General features: G+C 45.8%; 1 protein-coding gene across 1 annotated transcript in view; it reads right to left on the minus strand.

Annotated features, from left to right (window-relative positions):
• Positions 1 to 19,035, minus strand: part of sim2 (SIM bHLH transcription factor 2) — a 60,855-nt gene that overhangs the window by 17,784 nt on the left and 24,036 nt on the right. Inside the window, exons 3-4 of the mRNA XM_026182153.2 lie at positions 7,034 to 7,123; positions 6,685 to 6,793 (exon numbers count right to left, since the gene is read on the minus strand). Coding sequence (XP_026037938.2) covers positions 6,685 to 6,793; positions 7,034 to 7,123 — 199 coding nt within the window. The remainder of the gene's footprint in view (positions 1 to 6,684; positions 6,794 to 7,033; positions 7,124 to 19,035) is intronic.

A 19,035-nucleotide genomic window follows, 5' to 3' on the forward strand; every position in this document is an offset into this window, starting at 1 on the left:
TTGTGAATTGTATGGTTACATTGTAACTTTGGTTCTCTGAGTAAGAGACTATATCTATTCTTTTACATATTCCATATGCATGGGAAATGAATGGGAAGGAAGTACCCGAAAATATATATGCCTGCTGCATGATATCTACAACCCAGTGAGACAGTCTGGCCTTTGACAAGCGTCTACCAGGACTCCAAAGTTAAAACAGGTAAAAAGCTGATCAGTCTTCCTAATGGTCTGAGTGCACCTAATATACTCTGTCAAGACTCAGACAGAGCACAGAGCAGCCTGGCACAGGCTGTCTTCTGTCCTGAGTTGGCCTGTAGGGTTGGTACGGAGGATAAACCCTGCTGCTTCCAGTAAAAACCTGCAACAGTCTTTATGGACTAATCACTAATCCTTCTGGAAAATGTTATGTCTATCAGAACAGCTGTTTTGAGGGAAATTCAGTTCAAATCAGCATCCTTGAGGCTTGAAGGCAGGTTGGTGAAGTGCACAAAGGTCTGAATCCAAATCCCATAGGGGAAGTGGGGATCTAGACTGGTGAATTGTCGCCCTCTGGGTACCTTTTAAAACTGGGAGCTGATTCATTACCACTGAGTGGAAATGAATCACCTCTGATTCACTCCGGATGAGTGATCATATTGGTCACTCAGCTGGAGGTGAGTGACCAATATAATCTGTCTTGATCAATGCCACAATACCTCGCAGGGTAACTGCTGATTTGCACGCCTCCAGTTAGGATTGCAAGAACTGCAGGATGATCTCCACTGTAGCCTCATGGTTGGCCATCTGGTGGGCCATGCATCAGGAGCCAAACAGTCCCCAGTGATACAAGTAGGCAGTCCTAGTGGGTTCTTGCATAGACTCTTGCATAGTTTGTACCACCAGTTCTGGTAGCCACAAGGCAAGGAGCCTTTTCCTCAGGGGCCACACATCAGTCTGTGGGAAAGGGGAGAATAGTGTTCCATTCACCTAAGACAGGAGTTTCCTTCAAACCAGGAGCTGGCTTGTCACAACCTGGTTGCCAGCTTGCAGAGGATGTTAGAGTCTAGGCCCCCTTCCTGTTGATGTAGGCTGCTGTGACTGTAGTTACTGTGCTGTCTGTACTGATGATGACATGATAGCCTCCCAGTCTTAGCAGGAACTGCTGGAGTGCAAGGAACAGAGCCATTAGCTCCAACACATTTATATCCAACACATAACCCTGCTCTAATTTGAGAGTACCTTCAAAAGTGGAGAGCTCAGTGGAGCCTCTGTGGCACCAAAGTCCCTGCCTGATGAGACTGCTGTGGGCAAAGGCCCAAACTCAGAAGGCATTGCTGAACATGCCATGAGGCCCATGAGGCAAAGAGCATTCCCCAGCTGACCCAAAAGTGTAGCCTGAAGAGGGCGAGCCAATGTCTGAGTGGCCCTGTTGGAGTCCAGAGTCATACCTAGAAAAGTTGTGACCTGGGATGGGTGGAGCTTGCTCTTTTGGTAGTTCAGAAGCCAACCCACAGGCTGGACATGTTCTAAGAGCACAACTACATGGCTGCAAGACTATTGTTCTGAGACTGCACAGACCAGCCAGTCATCCAGATAATTCAAAATTCTGAGACCTCACAAACTCATAGGTGCAGGAGTAGTTGTTACAGGGACTCTGTGTGAGAACTGTCCATGGTATCCAAGAATCACAGTGGACATCGTCCATGGTTTGTCCCTAAAGCCAACTGTGCTGCCCTCTGCTGACCTGGTGGCACAGTGAGACTGTATGGAGAGTTCAAGGCCACTCTCAACACACAGCTCTGCATGGATAAGTACCCAGTTCCACACATTGAGGACCTGTTTGCATCCCTTGCAGTAAGTTAGACTTATCAAATGCCTAACTATAGATTGATGTAGAAGAGAATTCAAAGAAGCAGTTGACAGTTTACAGTGCTTTGAGGTTCTCGAAAAGCGCTATATAAATGCAATCCATTATTATTATTATTATTACTCAAAAAGAGCTATTCTGCTTTAATTGTTTCCCCTTTGGGATAACATCATCACCAGGCTTATTTCAAAAGGCTATGGACCAAGTGCTTTTTGAACTACCATACACTCATTGTTACCTGAACAATGATGCTAAGCTATTATGTACATTTCATTCCTGACAGTGGCTACACTGTCCTGAATGAATTGCTCAATAAAGAGAAGAAATGACAGTAGACATCATACAGATACAGAGAAACTGGCAACTCATTGGTAGAAAAGCTTGCTGCTGCATTTGAGAATGATAGATAAAGAAAGAACCTGGCATCCCAGTGCCAGAAGGGTTCATTACAGTGAACCCTTCTGGCACTGGGATGCCAGGTTCTTTCTATATCCATCATTCGTAAACTGCAGCAGCAAACTTCCTACCACAGAGCTGCCACTTTCTCTGCACAGATGTTTAAAAAAAAAAAAAAAAGGCACCGGGTTACCAGTTCCCCTTCTCTCTATCCCTCCTTTGGGAAATGCAGCATGCTTTTTGGCACCAGAATGCCAGGTTCTCTTCCCTCATTCGCAAGCGCAGCAGCAAGCTCCTCTCCCAACGAGTTGCCAGTTTCTCTGCATCTGCTCTCCCCCCGCTTCAGGACACCTACACCAGGAGATGCCGGACTAGAGCAGCGCAGGTACTGAAGGACCCGTCCCATCCTGGCAACAAACTGTTCCAACTTCTGCAATCTGGTAGAAGGTTCCGCATCTTCCGGGCAAGGACAGAGAGACTCAAGAGGAGCTTCTATCCCCAAGCCATCCGTGCCCTAAACACACACACCCGCCCTCTCACATCATCTATAACTGACTGAGACAGGACTCTTCCAGACACTAAACCAAGGCACAATGTACATTTCAATTCCTTTAATTTTAAATATGTTTATATTGTCTATCCTGTAAAATAGTCAGATATCTATTCATATTAATGTACAGAATTCACCTGCTTGCTGCTACTACTGCACATTCACCCAGTACATATACTATATGTGTGTATATATATATATATATATAATGTTCTTCCTCTACACCCCCCCCCCCCCCCCCCCCAATTTTTGCACATGTCGAGGAGCGTGTCAGGCTACATTTCACTGTGTGTTATACTTGTATAACTATGCATGTGACAAATAATAAAGAACCTTGAACCTCTATAATTGCAAAAAGCAGCACCGAACCCTTTTAGCACTGGGATGCCAGCTTCTTTCTATATCCATCATTCACAAAATGCAGCAGCATGCTTTATAGCACTAGGATGCCAGGTTCTCTTTCTCTATCCCTCCTTTGCAAACAAAGCAGAATGCTTTTGACATCAGGATGTCTGGTTCTCTTCACGTATTTGCAAATGCAGCAGCAAGCTTTTGGCACCGGGATGCCAGGTTCTCTTTCTCTGTCCCTCATATGCAGCAATAAGCTTCTCTGCAGCTATCACTGCAAAAAGCAGCAGGGAACCCTTCTGCCTTCAGGATGTCAGTTGTCTGCCATCTGTCGTTTGCACAAAACAAAAACAAAAAACTTCCTGATACCAGGATGCCAAGTTCTCATACCAGTTTTTTGCTCTACTGTCCCCCCTTTGCAATTAGAAGTAGCAACATTTTCTGGCTCCGGGATGCCAGTTCCTCTTCACTCTATCCCTCTGTCACAAATGTAGCAGCAAGCTTTCCTTTCTGGGATGCCAGCTTCCCTGCATCTATCAATCTTTCACAAAATCTAACAGTGCACATTCCTGGCACCGGGTGCCCAGTCTCCTTCACCATATCAGTCATTTGCAAACACAGCAGTAAACATTCCTCACACCAGGATGACAGTTTCTCCGTTTTGTTCCCTCCTGTGCAGAATGCAGCAGCAAACCCTTGTGGCACCGGGATGCCGGGTTCTGTCCTCTATTGCTCCTTTTAAGAGATCTGAACTCCACCATATGCATAATTCCTCGAGGCGTCCCTTTTGAAATCGGCACAGTAGTTATTGCTACCTTACCCAAAGCAAATTAACCAGCCAGGCATCCCCTCTCCATCTTCTGCCCCAAGACAAGCTCACTTAAGCGTTTATGACCCCTCAAGCCATTACTTCAAGTCTCAAAATCCCAGCATACATCACTGTTAGAGCTTCAGTTCCGAGTCAAGTCATGTTGCTACATGATGAAGGGTTCCCCTTAATCATCTATCAAGGTCTTTCGTAATTTTGAAATTCCTTTGATCTCTTCTCCTGCAATTTCTTCCTAATTTTTCGAGCTCATCCGCTCCACTCTATGGAATCCTCCACCACCTTATTGAGGCCATGGGCTACTTATCTTCGCTAGCCTGACTACCAGTTATATTACTGCAGAGGTCTTTGACCTTTGTAAAGCACAGTTATTACTGCTTTTAGGGGATGCCTTCTTTGGGGATCTGCCATGCCCAGGAGCCGCGGCCAGTCCCCTCCGAGGCCTTCCCCAAACTGCAGCTCAATTCATGTTTAAGCCATTCACCTTTGTCTACTAAATTCAATTCAATTTTATTCAATTTTATTTATATAGCGCCAAATCACAACAAAAGTCGCCTCGAGGCACTTCATAGGTACAGAGAAAAATCCAACAATCATATGACCCCCTATGAGCAAGCACTTTGGCGACAGTGGGAAGGAAAAACTCCCTTTTAACAGGGAGAAACCTCCTCGGGGAGGGGCAGCCATCTGCTGCGACCGGTTGGGGTGAGAGAAGGAAAACAGGATGAAAGACATGCTGTGGAAGAAAGACAGAGGTTAATAACAGATATGATTCAATGCAGAGAGGTCTATTAACACATAGTGAGTGAAAAAGGTGACTGGAAAGGAAAAACTCAATGCATCATGGGAATCCCCGGCAGCCTACGTCTATTGCAGCATAACTAAGGGAGGATTCAGGGTCACCTGGTCCAGCCCTAACTATATGCTTTAGCAAAAAGGAAAGTTTGAAGCCTAATCTTGAAAGTAGAGATAGTGTCTGTCTCCTGAATCCAAACTGGAAGCTGGTTCCACAGAAGAGGGGCCTGAAAACTGAAGGCTCTGCCTCCCATTCTACTTTTAAATACTCTAGGAACAACAAGTAGGCCTGCAGAGCGAGAGCCAAGTGCTCTAATAGGGTGATATGGTACTACAAGGTCATTAAGATAAGATGGGGCCTGATTATTTAAGACCTTGTATGTGAGGAGCAGGATTTTGAATTCTGGATTTAACAGGAAGCCAAAACAGGAGAAATATGCTCTCTCTTTCTAGTCCCTGTCAGGACTCTTGCTGCAGCATTTTGGATTAGCTGAAGGCTTTTCAGCGAGTTTTTAGGACTTCCTGATAATAATGAATTACAGTCGTCCAGCCTGGAAGTAATAAATGCATGAACTAGTTTTTCAGCGTCACTCTGAGACAGGATATTTCTAACTTTAGAGATGTTGCGCAAATGGAAGAAAGCAGTCTTACATATTTGTTTAATATGTGCATTGAAGGACATGTCCTGGTCAAAAATGACTCCACGGTTCCTCACAGTGTTACTGGAGGCCAAAGTAATGCCATCCAGAGTAAGAATCTGGTTAGATACCATATTTCTAAGATTTGGTCACATGGCAAGTGGATGTTTACCACAAGTTGGTGCAGTAAGACAGAGGAGCTGCCACACAAATATATCACCCCAATGTGGCGAGTGTGCTAAATAATTGAGATGAGTTGGGGCTGGAGGTACTAAATTCACCTATTCCACTATTTCAGCCCTATTAGGGCTGGCTGGCTGGCAATTCCTGGTGGTTTGTTCTGAACTTTGCGATGCCAACAAGGCCCTTGACTGACTTCATCTGAAAGGTTACCCCAGACCTGGTCCAGTGGATGGAGCAGTGCAAAATGCCTTTCTTGAAGGTGAAGAAGGCTCTCTGTGGGGAACCACTGCTCCACACACCAAACCTTTCCCTCTCTTTTATCCTGCAGACTAACACCTAAAGCAGAGGCCTGCCGTCAGCAGATAAGGGGCGGTCAACTGCCCAGTTGTGTACATCAGCTGGAAACTGTCAGAACTAGAAACCTGGTATAGTACTGTTGAAAAAGAGGGCTTGGCAATCTGGTGGGCGGCACACTCTCTTTGTTATTACCTCCTGAGATGCCCATTCACCCTATGCTGGATTGTACCCCACTGCAGTGGCTCTGTTGCATGAGAGATGCCAACACCCAGATCACCCAGTGGATTTTGAAACTTCAGCCTTTTAAATTCAAGGTGGTCCATAGGCTGGGGACTCAGGTAGTTGTAGCTGATTTCCTTTCACAGGAGGCAGAGTTGGCTTGTACACACAATCCGAACATGGGGCACATTTTCTTAATTCTATGTTGTTGTTTTCAAATTCTATGTTGTTGTACTTTTTCAACATGTTCAAAATAAAGATTCAATCAATCAGTCAATCAATCAATCAATGAACTCTGCAAACATGGGCATATATTATAAATTTTTAAAATATCTTTTGTATGTATATCACATCATAACATCATTGTAGTAGGAGGGGTGTTACAGATGGTGCCAAGGGAGGCTGGCCAACACAGACGGTTCTAATCATGCATCCCATACTTCAGTAGCACACCGCAACCGGAGGAGAGACAAGAGGAGCAGCCAGGCATGGACAGCATCGAAGAACAAACAGTTAATTCACTTCAAGAATAAAATATCAACTACCACTGTGTGGCACACAATGGAGAAATAAGGTCTTTAAGTACCTGGCAAGAAATGTTGCTGTGGGGCCTGGCGGAGACTCAGCACTGCTGTCATCTCATCATGGTCTGATGGGTGGATGTACTCAAATATACTGTTTCCTGTTAGCTCCACCTGTGGCACACACATTTGGAACATTTAGTGATTAGTTGCACAAATGCATTAAATTCATATAGAAACAAAAGAGTGTTCTATTTATGCCATGTCTGAAGTGTGTTGAAAACTCAGTTGTTACATGACACATGCTTCTATGTTACTTATACATTTTTCTCCAGATTGTTTGGTTCAGAAAATCTAAACTTATTCCTGGGTATACTAGTCCACATGAGAGAGTGCTGAGGTGGATTGTCTTACCTGTGACAGACCAAGGTGCACTGATGCCGTTTCTGATATGTACATGATTTTTCCATCTGATGCAACAACAAAAACAAACCCATCTAGAGTCTGAGGGAGAGAGCAACAATGAAGGTACTATTAACAACAAGTTATGTTGACGATAACTACTAGACCTGCCCTGAGGTCTAGTAGGACATGCATAGATATGGGTCTGCTGTTATAGTCCATAAGAAAATCTGAAGCCGGACTGAAACTCTTGAAATAAATAAATTCCTCTGTGGATGATCAGTTAGGTGTTTACAGCTAAAAGGAGGGTTGGAGATTGGCCTATAATTAGCCAAGACAGTTGGGTCAAGTGATGGCTTTTAAAGTGATTATAATTACTGCCAACATAAAGTTCATTAACTGAAAGAAATTTTTCATATTTAAGATTGATGAATAAATTAATGGTAGGGCTTCTTTGAGCAGTCTTGTAACAATACAGTCTAAGAGATCTGTTGATGGTTTGGAGGAAGCTGAAGTTAACTCAGAAAAATAATTTGGAGAGAAAGTATCCATCCATCCATCTTCTTCCGCTTATCCGGGGCAGCAGCCTAATAAGAGAAGACCAGACCTCCCTCTCCCCGGCCACCTCCTCCAGCTTATCTGGGGGAACACCAAGGCATTCCCAGGCCACCCGAAAGATATAATCTCTCCAGCGTGTCCTGGGTCTGCCCCAGGGCCTCCTCCCGGTGGGACATGCCTGGAGCACCTCACATAGGAGGCGCCCAGGAGGCTTATCAGATGCCCAAACCACCTCAACTGGCTCCTTTCGATGTGGAGGAGCAGCCGCTCTACTCTGAGCCCCTCCCGGATGGCTGAATTTTCCACTCTATCTCTAAGGGAGAGGCCAGCCACCCTTCGGAGGAAGCCCATTTCTGCTGCTTGTATTTTCGGTCATTACCCACACCTCATTACCATAGGTGAGGGTAGGGAAGTAGATCGACCAGTAAATTGAGAGCTTCGCTTTTACACTCAGCTCTCTACACCATGATGGACCGGTACAACGTCTGCATCACTGCAGCCGCTGCACCAATCTGAAAGAAATAATTTAAATAAATAGTAATAGCATTCTGCAATTCTGGCAATAAAGCTGATGACAAGTTTAGTCCCACTTCTGGGTCCTGCATTTTGGGTCCTATCCTCCCTCCCACACACAGCTTCTCATGACAGATTTGAATTGAATCAGTTGGGTTATCACGTGTCAGTATAACTCTGGGTCTTGCCTGCACAAAAGCTCTGGCTGTACAAATAACTACCATATACCACAAAATGTGACTTCATGATCAAATTAGTATTTCGCACCCATCCATGAATCACCACCTTATCATGATGGAGAGGTTTGTGTGCCTATAGGGGCTATGTTGTCTGGAGCCCCTGGTAGGGTCTCCCAAGACAAACTGGTCCTAAGTAAAGCGCAAGAAGAGCACAGAGATGTCGAGCTCAATGCACAACTGGAGGTCTACTGGAGAGGGGTTAAACTCTTTTGTTGGACTTATGTGATAACCACAGTCTGCATAACTAACACCATGTTTGAACATAATTTATGTGTAAGTGTGTATGGCAGCAGATCATGGTAGACTGAAGATTGATGTTTGAATTTGTAATCGTACACTATATTGCCAAACTTATTCCATCGTTTGCCTTTCATATGCAAATTAACTTGAGTGGGATCCTATTCTTAATCCATGGGGTTGAGTATAATATCAGTCCACCCTTTGCAGCTATAACAGCTTCAACTCTTCCGAGAAGGCTTTCCACAAGGTTTAGCACCTTAACGCCTAGTGTGTCATATTTGTTACATACAGGGTTTTTTGTGAGTTTTTGAGACTTCAACATCATTAATGTGATACTTTCCCCCCCTGAAAAACCTCAATAAATTGCACATTTTTAAGCAAAATGCCACATGTAATAAATATGCCAAAATTAAAAGTCATGCATGGAAATTAAAATGTAATTAATTTTTTAAAAGACATTTTTTCTGATGGTTCAATAAACTCCTTTTTTTTAAATGGTTGAGAAAGCCTGGCTTGCAGTCTCCACTCTGCCAAATGTCTTTTGGTGGGTATTTTGCAGCACTGAGAGTTTCTTCCAGTGGAACTATGGGGCCGTGCCTGGCTTCTGAAAAACAACGCCACAGCAAAATCCCCCTCCACCAAACTGAGTTGCTATCATTCCCAATCTTTTTCACCTTTTTAACAGTTACCTTTGGAATATTTTGTAGTGAGGTCAATCAATCAATCAATCAATCACTCAATCAATCTTTATTGGCAGACTTCATGTCCATAAGAACAAGACAGAAACACCCCCCCCCCCCCCCCCATAAAATAAAACACAAGGTATAAACCTTAAAAATATATATATGTATATACATATAAACATATAAAGCATTTGTAAAAATATAAAACCATAATATACATAAAACACAATTACTTAAAAGAAATCAATAAATACACAAACACTTCAACCAGTGCTTTCTCAGACTGGATGAGTAATGGGAACCACTCACTGTCGGATCTGTGAGCGCTAAAATTATACTGTTACTAGAGCCATCCAGTCGTTCTCTAAAATTGAACATTAACTTTCTTAAAAGTGTTTTAAAAGTCCAAACACCCACAGCTACAAACATCTGGCTGGCACTACCCCTTCTAGGTAACCTGCAAAGGATTCTCATCGCATCATTTTATGCAACATGCAGCTTCTGCATGCTACATTGTTTGTAGGATGACCACGAGGGGGCAGTATATAGCGGTGTGCAATACGCTTTAAACAAAGCCACTTTAACTGGAAGTGAACAAAAGCTGAATTTGCGAGCAATAGTATTTGCCTGCACATAGAGCTTACACCGCTGTCTGTATATGTCGTCATCATCATTCATTTGCTCAGTAATAAACCTGGCTGGAGCCTACAAAGCCACACCCCTCCCCCACATTGGACAATCGGACCATCTCTCCCTGTTCCTCACACCTAGGTATTCACCACTCATCCAACGTGTGAAACCTGCTGTGAGGACAATTAAAGTGTGGCCAGAGGGGACAGACGCAGTGCTCCAGGACAGATTTAAAAACACAGACTGGAATATGTTCACGCACACAGACCTGGACCAGTATGCCTCATCTGTACTGGATTACATCTCCGAAACCACAGACAGTGTCACCACCCAGAAACGGATCACCATGTACCCCAACCAGAAGCCTTGGATGAACCGGGATGTTCGTCTCCTCCTGAAGGCCCACAACACTGCCTTTAGGTCAGGAGATGCACACGCCTACAGCACAGCCAGGGCTAATCTAAAGAAGGGCATCAAAAAAGCCAAACACCATTACAAAAAGAAGGTAGAAGAACACTTCTCCAACTACAACCCCGACGCATGTGGCAAGGACTCCAGCCCATCACACACTACAGGACCACCAAACCCTCCCCCGCATCCTCTGATGTCTCCTTCCTCAACGAGCTCAACAACTTTTATGCTCGTTTTGAGCGAGGGAACCCCACAACCACAACCAAAGCAGACATGACGCCAGACCACCAACCTCTGACTCTCTCCCCCACCGATGTAGGAGCGGTGCTGAGCAGGATCAATGTCCACAAGGCTGCAGGTCCTGATGACATCCCCGGGCGTGTTCTCAGAGCGTGTTCTGGGGAGCTTGCAGGAGTGCTCACAGACATATTCAACCTGTCCTTGGCCCACGCTGTGGTACCGGCCTGCTTCAAATCCACCTCCATCGTCCCGATACCCAAAAACTCCAACCCATCTTGCCTCAATGATTACCGCCCAGTAGCACTCACCCCCATCATCACTAAGTGCTTAGAGCAGCTGGTCCTAGCACACTTCAAATCCTGTCTCCCCCCCACCCTGGACCCCCACCAATTCGCATACCGCCAGAACAGGAGCACAGAGGATGCAGTCTCCATCGCACTGCACTCTGTCCTCTCACACCTGGACAACAACAACACCTACGCCAGAATGCTGTTTATAGACTTCAGTTCAGCGTTCAATACAATCCTTCCCTCACAACTCATCAGGAAACTGACAGACCTGGGCATCAGTTCCCTCATCTGCAAATGGTTACTGGACTTCCTGACCAACCGCCCCCAACATGTCCGGCTGGATAACCGCTGCTCATCTACAATCACGATGAACACCGGTGTACCACAAGGCTGTGTGATGAGCCCTTTCCTCTACTCCCTCTTCACCCACGACTGCAGACCTGCTGATGGTTCCAACACCATCATTAAGTTTGCAGATGACACCACGGTGATTGGCCTCCTCAGTGACAACGATGAGGCCGCCTACAGGGAGGAGGTGGATCGTCTGGCTGAGTGGTGCGACACAAACAACCTGCTGCTTAACACCGAGAAGACCAAGGAGCTCATCGTAGACTACAGGAGGAATGCTGACCCACATCCACCCATCCACATTAAGGGGACGGCTGTGGAGCGTGTGAGCAGCTTCAAGTTCCTGGGAGTCCACATCTCCGAGGATCTCACCTGGACGAACAACTGCTCCAAGCTGGTCAAGAAGGCTCACCAGCGCCTCTTCTTCTTGAGGACTCTGAGGAAGAACCACCTGTCCTCAGACATCCTGGTGAACTTCTATCGCTGCACCATCGAGAGCATCCTGACCAACTGTATAACAGTCTGGTACGGGAACTGCTCTGCCTCGGACCGGAAGGCATTGCAGAGGGTCGTGAAAACTGCCCAGCGCATCGCCGGAGCACCACTTCCTGCCATAAAAGACATCTACAGGAAGCGGTGTCTGAAAAGGGCTGGGAAAATATCAAAGACACCAGTCACCCATCACATGGACTCTTCACCCTCCTGCCCTCTGGGAGGCGCCACAGGAGCCTCCGGACTAAGACCACCAGGTACCGGAACAGCTTCTTCCCCACAGCTGTCAGACTCCTGAACTCTGCCTCCTGACATCTGACCCACGTTAAACTCATGGACTGAACATACACACACCCACAATGGACAACTGTACCCTCAAACACAATAATAACATGGACTGAACCACCACTCACAACCACCAGCACTTTATATAGCCTCTGTAGAAACTATCTACACCCTCACTTATCTTAACTGCACTACTGTATAGCTCTGTGTAAATAATCATTCTGTACATTCGATAATCTTTAATCCTACAACTGTTTACAACTTGCATAGTTCCCATTTCTGTATAGCTGTATATCCCAGATTCTGTAAAGTTATTTATTTCATATTCTGTATAGTTTTTCATATTTATATCCTGTCCATAGCCTGTACATAGTTTGTACTCACTACAGCCTGTACATACTTATAGTTATAGAATATTCACAACATACTTCATACCGTGTACATTATAACATACCATAATAGACCCATTTCTGTAATATACTCACATATCTATATTATTGCTAATATATATTGTAATATCAAGTCAAGTCAAGTCAAGTTTATTTATAGAGCACATTTAAAAACAACCAAGGCTGACCAAAGTGCTGTACAGTAAATACAGATAAAAATACAATAGAACACAATTTCGTAATAACACCTCGCTGATAAAAATAAAATAAAAATATATAAAACAAATAAATTAAACCTTTCTAAAAGCCAATGAAAAGAGGTGAGTTTTAAGAGCGGTTTTAAAAGTTTCTAGGCTTTTGGAGAATCTGATGTGAGGAGGTAAACTGTTCCACAGTCTGGGTGCAGCCACAGCAAACGCCCTCTCTCCCTTTGTCTTTAATTTATACCTGGGAACATCTAAAAGCATCAGGTCGGCTGACCTCAAAGATCTCCTGGGGCGATAAGTACTAAGGAGTTCTGACAGGTAAGAAGGTGCAGTGCCATTTAAAACCTTAAAAGCCAGCAATAAGATTTTAAAATCAATCCTAAAGGCAACTGGGAGCCAGTGGAGAGAGCAGAGAACCGGAGTGATGTGGTCTCTTTTTTTTGAACCGGTCAACAGGCGAGCGGCAGCGTTCTGCACCAGTTGAAGGCGATGTAGACAGGAACGATCTACATCGATATATATCTATATCACTAAAGCACTTCTGGATGGATGCACACTGCATTTCGTTGCCCTGTACCTGTGCATGTGCAATGACAATAAAGTTGAATTCTATTCTATTCTATTCTAAAGTGACCGAGGTATTCCACCTTTTTATGAACTTCAAGAGTTTTTGGGCCAGTTTAAACAAAGGGAAATTTAGCTGTTTATCCTGCTTGGTTCTACATATCAAAACAGCACTTTTAGCAGAATCTTACTTTATGTCATATTGCACACCATATTCAGTACAGACATTGAGAAGATCCTGTAACCCAGCACTGCTTGGACTAAAAACAACCAGGTCATCTGCATACATAAGATGATTTATCAATGTTTTACCTAATATACACCCAGTGTTACAGGCTCTCAGCTGTATGGACAGATCATCAACATATAGATTAAATAAAATTGGAGACAAAATCCCACCCTGTCTAACACCATTGCTGACACCAAAGGGGGAAGAAATACTGCTTCCCCATTTAACCTGCATGTTCTGATGAGCGTACCAGTAAGAGAGAATCCTCACCATGTATTGAGGAACTCCCCGTGTCTTCAGGTTATCAAAAAGTTTTCTGTGGTTCACTCGATCAGAAGCCTGAGAGGCATCAATGAAACACATGAGGACAGATGAATTTTTAGCCCTGTACAAACTGACTATTTCCTTGAGTGCATATATGCACATGTCAGTGCCGTGCTTTGGTTTGAAGCCAAACTGATTATCCAGAGAAGAGATGAACACACTAACTCTGTCAAACAAGATTCTTTCTAACGCCTTAGATAAAATACTGGCTAGTGCAATCGGCCTGTAATTATCCAAACAGCTCACTTTTGCAGCTTTGTCCTTCATAACTGGTACCAGTAAAATACACAGCACTGAGTCTGGTAATATGCCATGAATCATAAACCCAGTGAAGCAGAGCGCTAAAAGAGGAGCTAGCCTTAAACTAGCATGTTTTAAATGTTCTGCCGTGATGTGATCCAAACCAGAGGATTTATTATCAGACAACCTATGAATGGCTTCATATACTTCATGTGTCCTTACATTTATTGTCATTACTCATGTCAAAATTGTCCTCATATGGTTCACTTTTTATACAGTTAAACAATGCACTGTAATGCTGTCTCCATAATGCTGCAATGTTATCTGCCCCAGAAACACCTTCAACAGTTGATGGTAGAGATGGTTTACAGTTATTAAGAGCTTTCACCTCTTTCCAAAAATCTGCCATATTATTACACAGCATTTTCCAAAGAATCCGCTCTCAGCATTTGCTCATGTTTAGTTATAAAGCGAACAGCGTACTTATATCTGGCATTCGCACATTTTTTCTGTTCAAATTCTGGGCCTTGTTTAGGTCTTCCAGCCATGGCCCAACATTTATAAGCTATGCGAGCTTCATCATGGTACATGGATACATGTTCTTTCCAGCCAGGTCTGATGTTAGGTTTCTTATGCTTATATTGTTTATCAAGCAGTGTACCACTTTCATGCAGAGCAGTCACTATATCATCATACACATGCAATAATCCTTTCTGTCATCGTTGTATTTTTACTCAGTTGTATATAGTATTTGTATTTGTATTCTATTTTTATCTTATTGTATATTTATTTTATTTTATTCTACAGTATATAGTATTTTATTTTATTCTATTCTGTACAGTTGTGTACTGTATTTATTCTTATTGTATTCTAATTTTTGCCTCATAACTTTTGCACTGTCCACTTCCTGCTGTGACAAAACAAATTTCCCACGTGTGGGACTAATAAAGGTTATCTTATCTTATCTTATCTTATCTTATCTTATCTTATCTTATCTTATCTTATCTTATCTTACACGGAGCAGAGTAAATGTTTATGCACAGCATTCTTACAGTTGACATCTTTACACAAAATAGCTTCTTTGGGCAAAGAAATGTTGTTCAGATGTATATCGGTATCACTATGATAAGCTAAGAAATCATCTTCACCAAATGTTGACCAGTCTAATTTTACACTGGTAGCAATATTAGCAATATTATTTCCAGTTGTTGCTGGCATTTGTTCCACATTCACAGTAAAACCAAAAGTGTATGGTCTGACAGAGTTACCTCATACCTGATAGTCATGTTTGCTAAAGCTGCATGTCCATCAGCTGTACAGATACGGTGGTCCAGCCTGTCACGGCGGGGCGAGCTACGCACAGTAGCTCGGCGTGCCTGTGTAGCGTGCTGACTAGACCCAAGCGCAGCTACGGCTAGCGGTGGGTTTGGAGCAGACACGCAGTTATTCTAGTAACGATCAGTGCGCGAAGCGTGGCTTCGGAACTGTCGTTACAGACAGAGAGCGAGCGGAGCCGGGAAGAGAAAAAGGATTGAAGGGAAAAACACTCACGGTTGCTGAATCAGGTGGAGACTGACGTCGGCAGAGTTTCGGAGCTCCTGACACGAAGAGAATGATGTCTGAGCGGCGAACAGGTGGGTGGCGTCTCTCTTTTAACCCCGGCCCCATGATCAGCTGATCACAGCTGTTCACCGGCTGACAGGAACCCCCCCCCCGAGGACCGGCACCCGACAGGCCAGGACGGCGGCGACGGAAATCCGAGATGAGGGAAGGATCCAAGATGAAGCGGGACGGCACCCAGGAGCGCTCATCAGGGCCGTAGCCAGCCCAGTCCACCAAATACTGGACCCCCCGGCCCCGGGGACGGGAGTCCAAGATCCGTCGGACAGTGTAGACAGGACCCCCATCGATGATCCTGGGCGGGGGCGGGGCCCGGGAGGGGGGCGCCAGCGAGGAAGTGACGCGCCGCTTAAGCTGCGAGACGTGGAAAACCGGATGGACCTTCATGGCGGGTGGAAGCCGGAGACGGTAAGCCACGGGGTTGAGCCGGGCAGTGACTTCGTACGGGCCGACGAACCGGGGAGTGAGCTTCTTGGACTCACCGCGCAGCCGCAGGTGCCTTGTGGAGAGCCAGACGCGGTCCCCCAGCTGGAAGCGGTGACCCGGGCAGTGGCGGCGACGATGCTGCCGGGTGTACAGAGTGTTGGCCCGGGTAATGGCAGCCCGCGCCTTGATCCAGGCCTGACGACAGCGGCGGACCATCCGTTCAGCAGCAGGCACGTCGACCCCCGCTTCCTGATGGCTGAAGATAGGAGGATGAAAACCATGACAGACCTCAAAGGGCGAGAGACCGGTGGCGGAAGAGACGTGAAGGTTATGAGACAACTCAGCCCACACCAGGTAACGAGGCCAAAGCGATGGTTGGGCGGAGACGAAGCACCGTAAGAAGCGCCCCAACTGTTGATTGGTCCGTTCAACCTGCCCATTGGTCTGAGGGTGATAACCGGACGAGAGGCTGGGAGACGCTCCTGCTAACTGCAGTCGAGTTAGCAGGCCGCACGCTACACCGGCATGACAGAAACAGCGACTCAGGTAAAAGCAGAGGAGGGGGGCTATGTGTTTACGTGCATAATGAGTGGTGTTGTAACAGCAGGATCATTCACACACACTGTTTTCCTGATTTGGAGGTTCTGGCAGTCTCGTGCAGACCTTTTTACATCCCGAGGGAGTTTACAGTAGTTATTGTGATAGCTGTTTATATACCGCCGGATGCTAACGTTAGCACGGCTCTCAGCCTCTTGCTCAACACCATAAACAAACAACAGCTTGCCCACCTCGATGGGGTTTTTATTGTCGCCGGCGACTTTAACAAAGCGTGCCTAAAGACTGTGCTTCCTAAATTTGTCCAGTTTGTGGACTTTGCTACGAGAGGAGAACACACTTTGGACCATGTCTATTCAAACATCAGGCATGCTTTCAGAGCGACACCCCTCCCCCACCTGGCTGGATCTGACCACCTCTGCATGTCCCTCACCCCCACCTACACCCCCCTGCTGAGAAAAACAAAGCCCCAGACAAAGACAATAAAAACCTGGCCTGAAGGAGCCCTTTCTCAACTGCAGGACTGCTTCTCAACAACTGTATGGGATTTATTCTCCAGCCACAACCTCCAGGAGTACACGGACACTGTACTCTCGTACATCAGGAACTGTGCTGACAATGTCACCGTCAACAAAAGGGTCAGGGTGTTTCCAAATCAAAAACCCTGGATGAATAGCGAAGTGCAATCCCTCCTAAAAAGCCGCAACACTGCCTTCAAGTCAGGGGACAGGGCTGCGTATAGGGCGGCCAGGGCAAACCTGAGTAGAGGCATCAGGAAAGCTAAGGCTGCCTATAGGAGGAGGATTGAAGATCACTTTGCTGACAACGACCCCAGAAAAATGTGGCAGGGGATCAATCACATTACCAACTACAGAAGCAATAACCAGGCAACATCTAGGACTGATGCCTCACTGGCTGAGGATCTAAACCGTTTCTTCGCCCGCTTTGAGACGACCAAGCCCTCAGCTGCCACACCACTTCCACCCGCCCCCAGCACTGGCACACTAACACTTAGGGAGCACCAAGTGAGGTGTGTTCTAAGGTCAGTGAATCCCAGGAAGGCGGCAGGTCCTGATGGAATACATGGAAAGGTTCTCAGAGCATGTGCTGACGAACTGACCGGAGTCTTCACTAAAATCTTCAACCTTTCCTTGTCATCAAACACCGTCCCGCCCTGCCTCAAAACCTCCACCATCATCCCCATCGCCAAGAAGACAGCTGTGGCCAGCCCAAATGACTACAGGCCTGTTGCACTTACGCCTGTAGTGATGAAGTGCTTTGAGAGACTGGTCTGTCAGCACATCAGGGCCGGTCTGCCTCCCACTCTGGACCCCCACCAATTTGCCTACAGGACAAATCGTTCCACCGAGGACGCTATCACCATAAAGCTCCACACTGCGCTGAGTCACCTGGAGCACCGAGGAAGCTATGTGAGAATGCTCTTTCTGGACTTCAGCTCAGCATTCAATCATATCATCCCGGAGATCCTGGTCCAGAAACTGTCTCACCTGGGACTCTCCACCCCCATCTGCCTCTGGATCAAGGACTTCCTGACAAATAGACCACAGTCTGTCAGACTCGGCCCCCACCGGTCCAGCACCATCACACTCAGCACTGGGTCTCCACAAGGATGTGTTTTGAGTCCCCTCCTGTTTACGCTCTACACATCCGACTGCTCCCCTACCCATCTCTCAAACACCATCATAAAGTTCGCGGATGACACCACAGTGGTTGGACTCATCTCAAGGGGGGATGAGTCGGACTACAGAGATGAGGTCAACAGACTGACTGAGTGGTGTTCAGTTAACAACCTCCAACTGAACACCACGAAAACTAAAGAACTTATCTTGGACTTCAGGAAGGGCAGAGCAGACCCCACTTTACATTCACGGGAGCTGTGTGGAGAGGGTACACTCCATGAGGTTTCTGGGCGTGCAGATCTCTGATGACCTCTCCTGGACTGCAAATACCACGGCGGTGGTAAAAAAGGCCGAGCAGCGTCTCCACTTTCTGAGAGTGCTCAGGAGGAACAACCTGGAGGAGAGGCTGCTGGTGACATTTTACAGAGCCACCATAGAGAGCATCCTAATGTACGGCATAAGAACATGGTATGCAGGGTGCTCAGCTGCGGACAGGAAAGTACTGCAGAGGGTCATCAACACAGCCCAGAAGATCACTGGCTGCTCTCTGCCCAGCCTGGAGGTCACTGCAAACTCTCGGTACCTCAGCAGAGCTGGCAACATCATCAAGGACCACTCTCACCCCAGCAACCAACTGTTTGAACTATTACCGTCAGGCCGACGGTACAGGTCACATAAAACCAGGACAAACAGATTCAGGGATAGCTTCTTTCCCAGAGCTATCACCGTAGTAAATAAGCACAAAAACAATTGAACCTATTCCATACCGTCACTGTCATTATATTATGCTGCTATTCATACTGTCATCATATTAATGCTGCTATCCTGTATATATTGTACATACTATTGTTTGAGTACTTACGATTGTTGTTTTTTTTGTACTTTTTATATT

This window comes from Astatotilapia calliptera, chromosome 10 (genome assembly GCF_964374335.1).
Source record: "Astatotilapia calliptera chromosome 10, fAstCal68.1, whole genome shotgun sequence".
NCBI lineage: Eukaryota > Metazoa > Chordata > Actinopteri > Cichliformes > Cichlidae > Astatotilapia > Astatotilapia calliptera.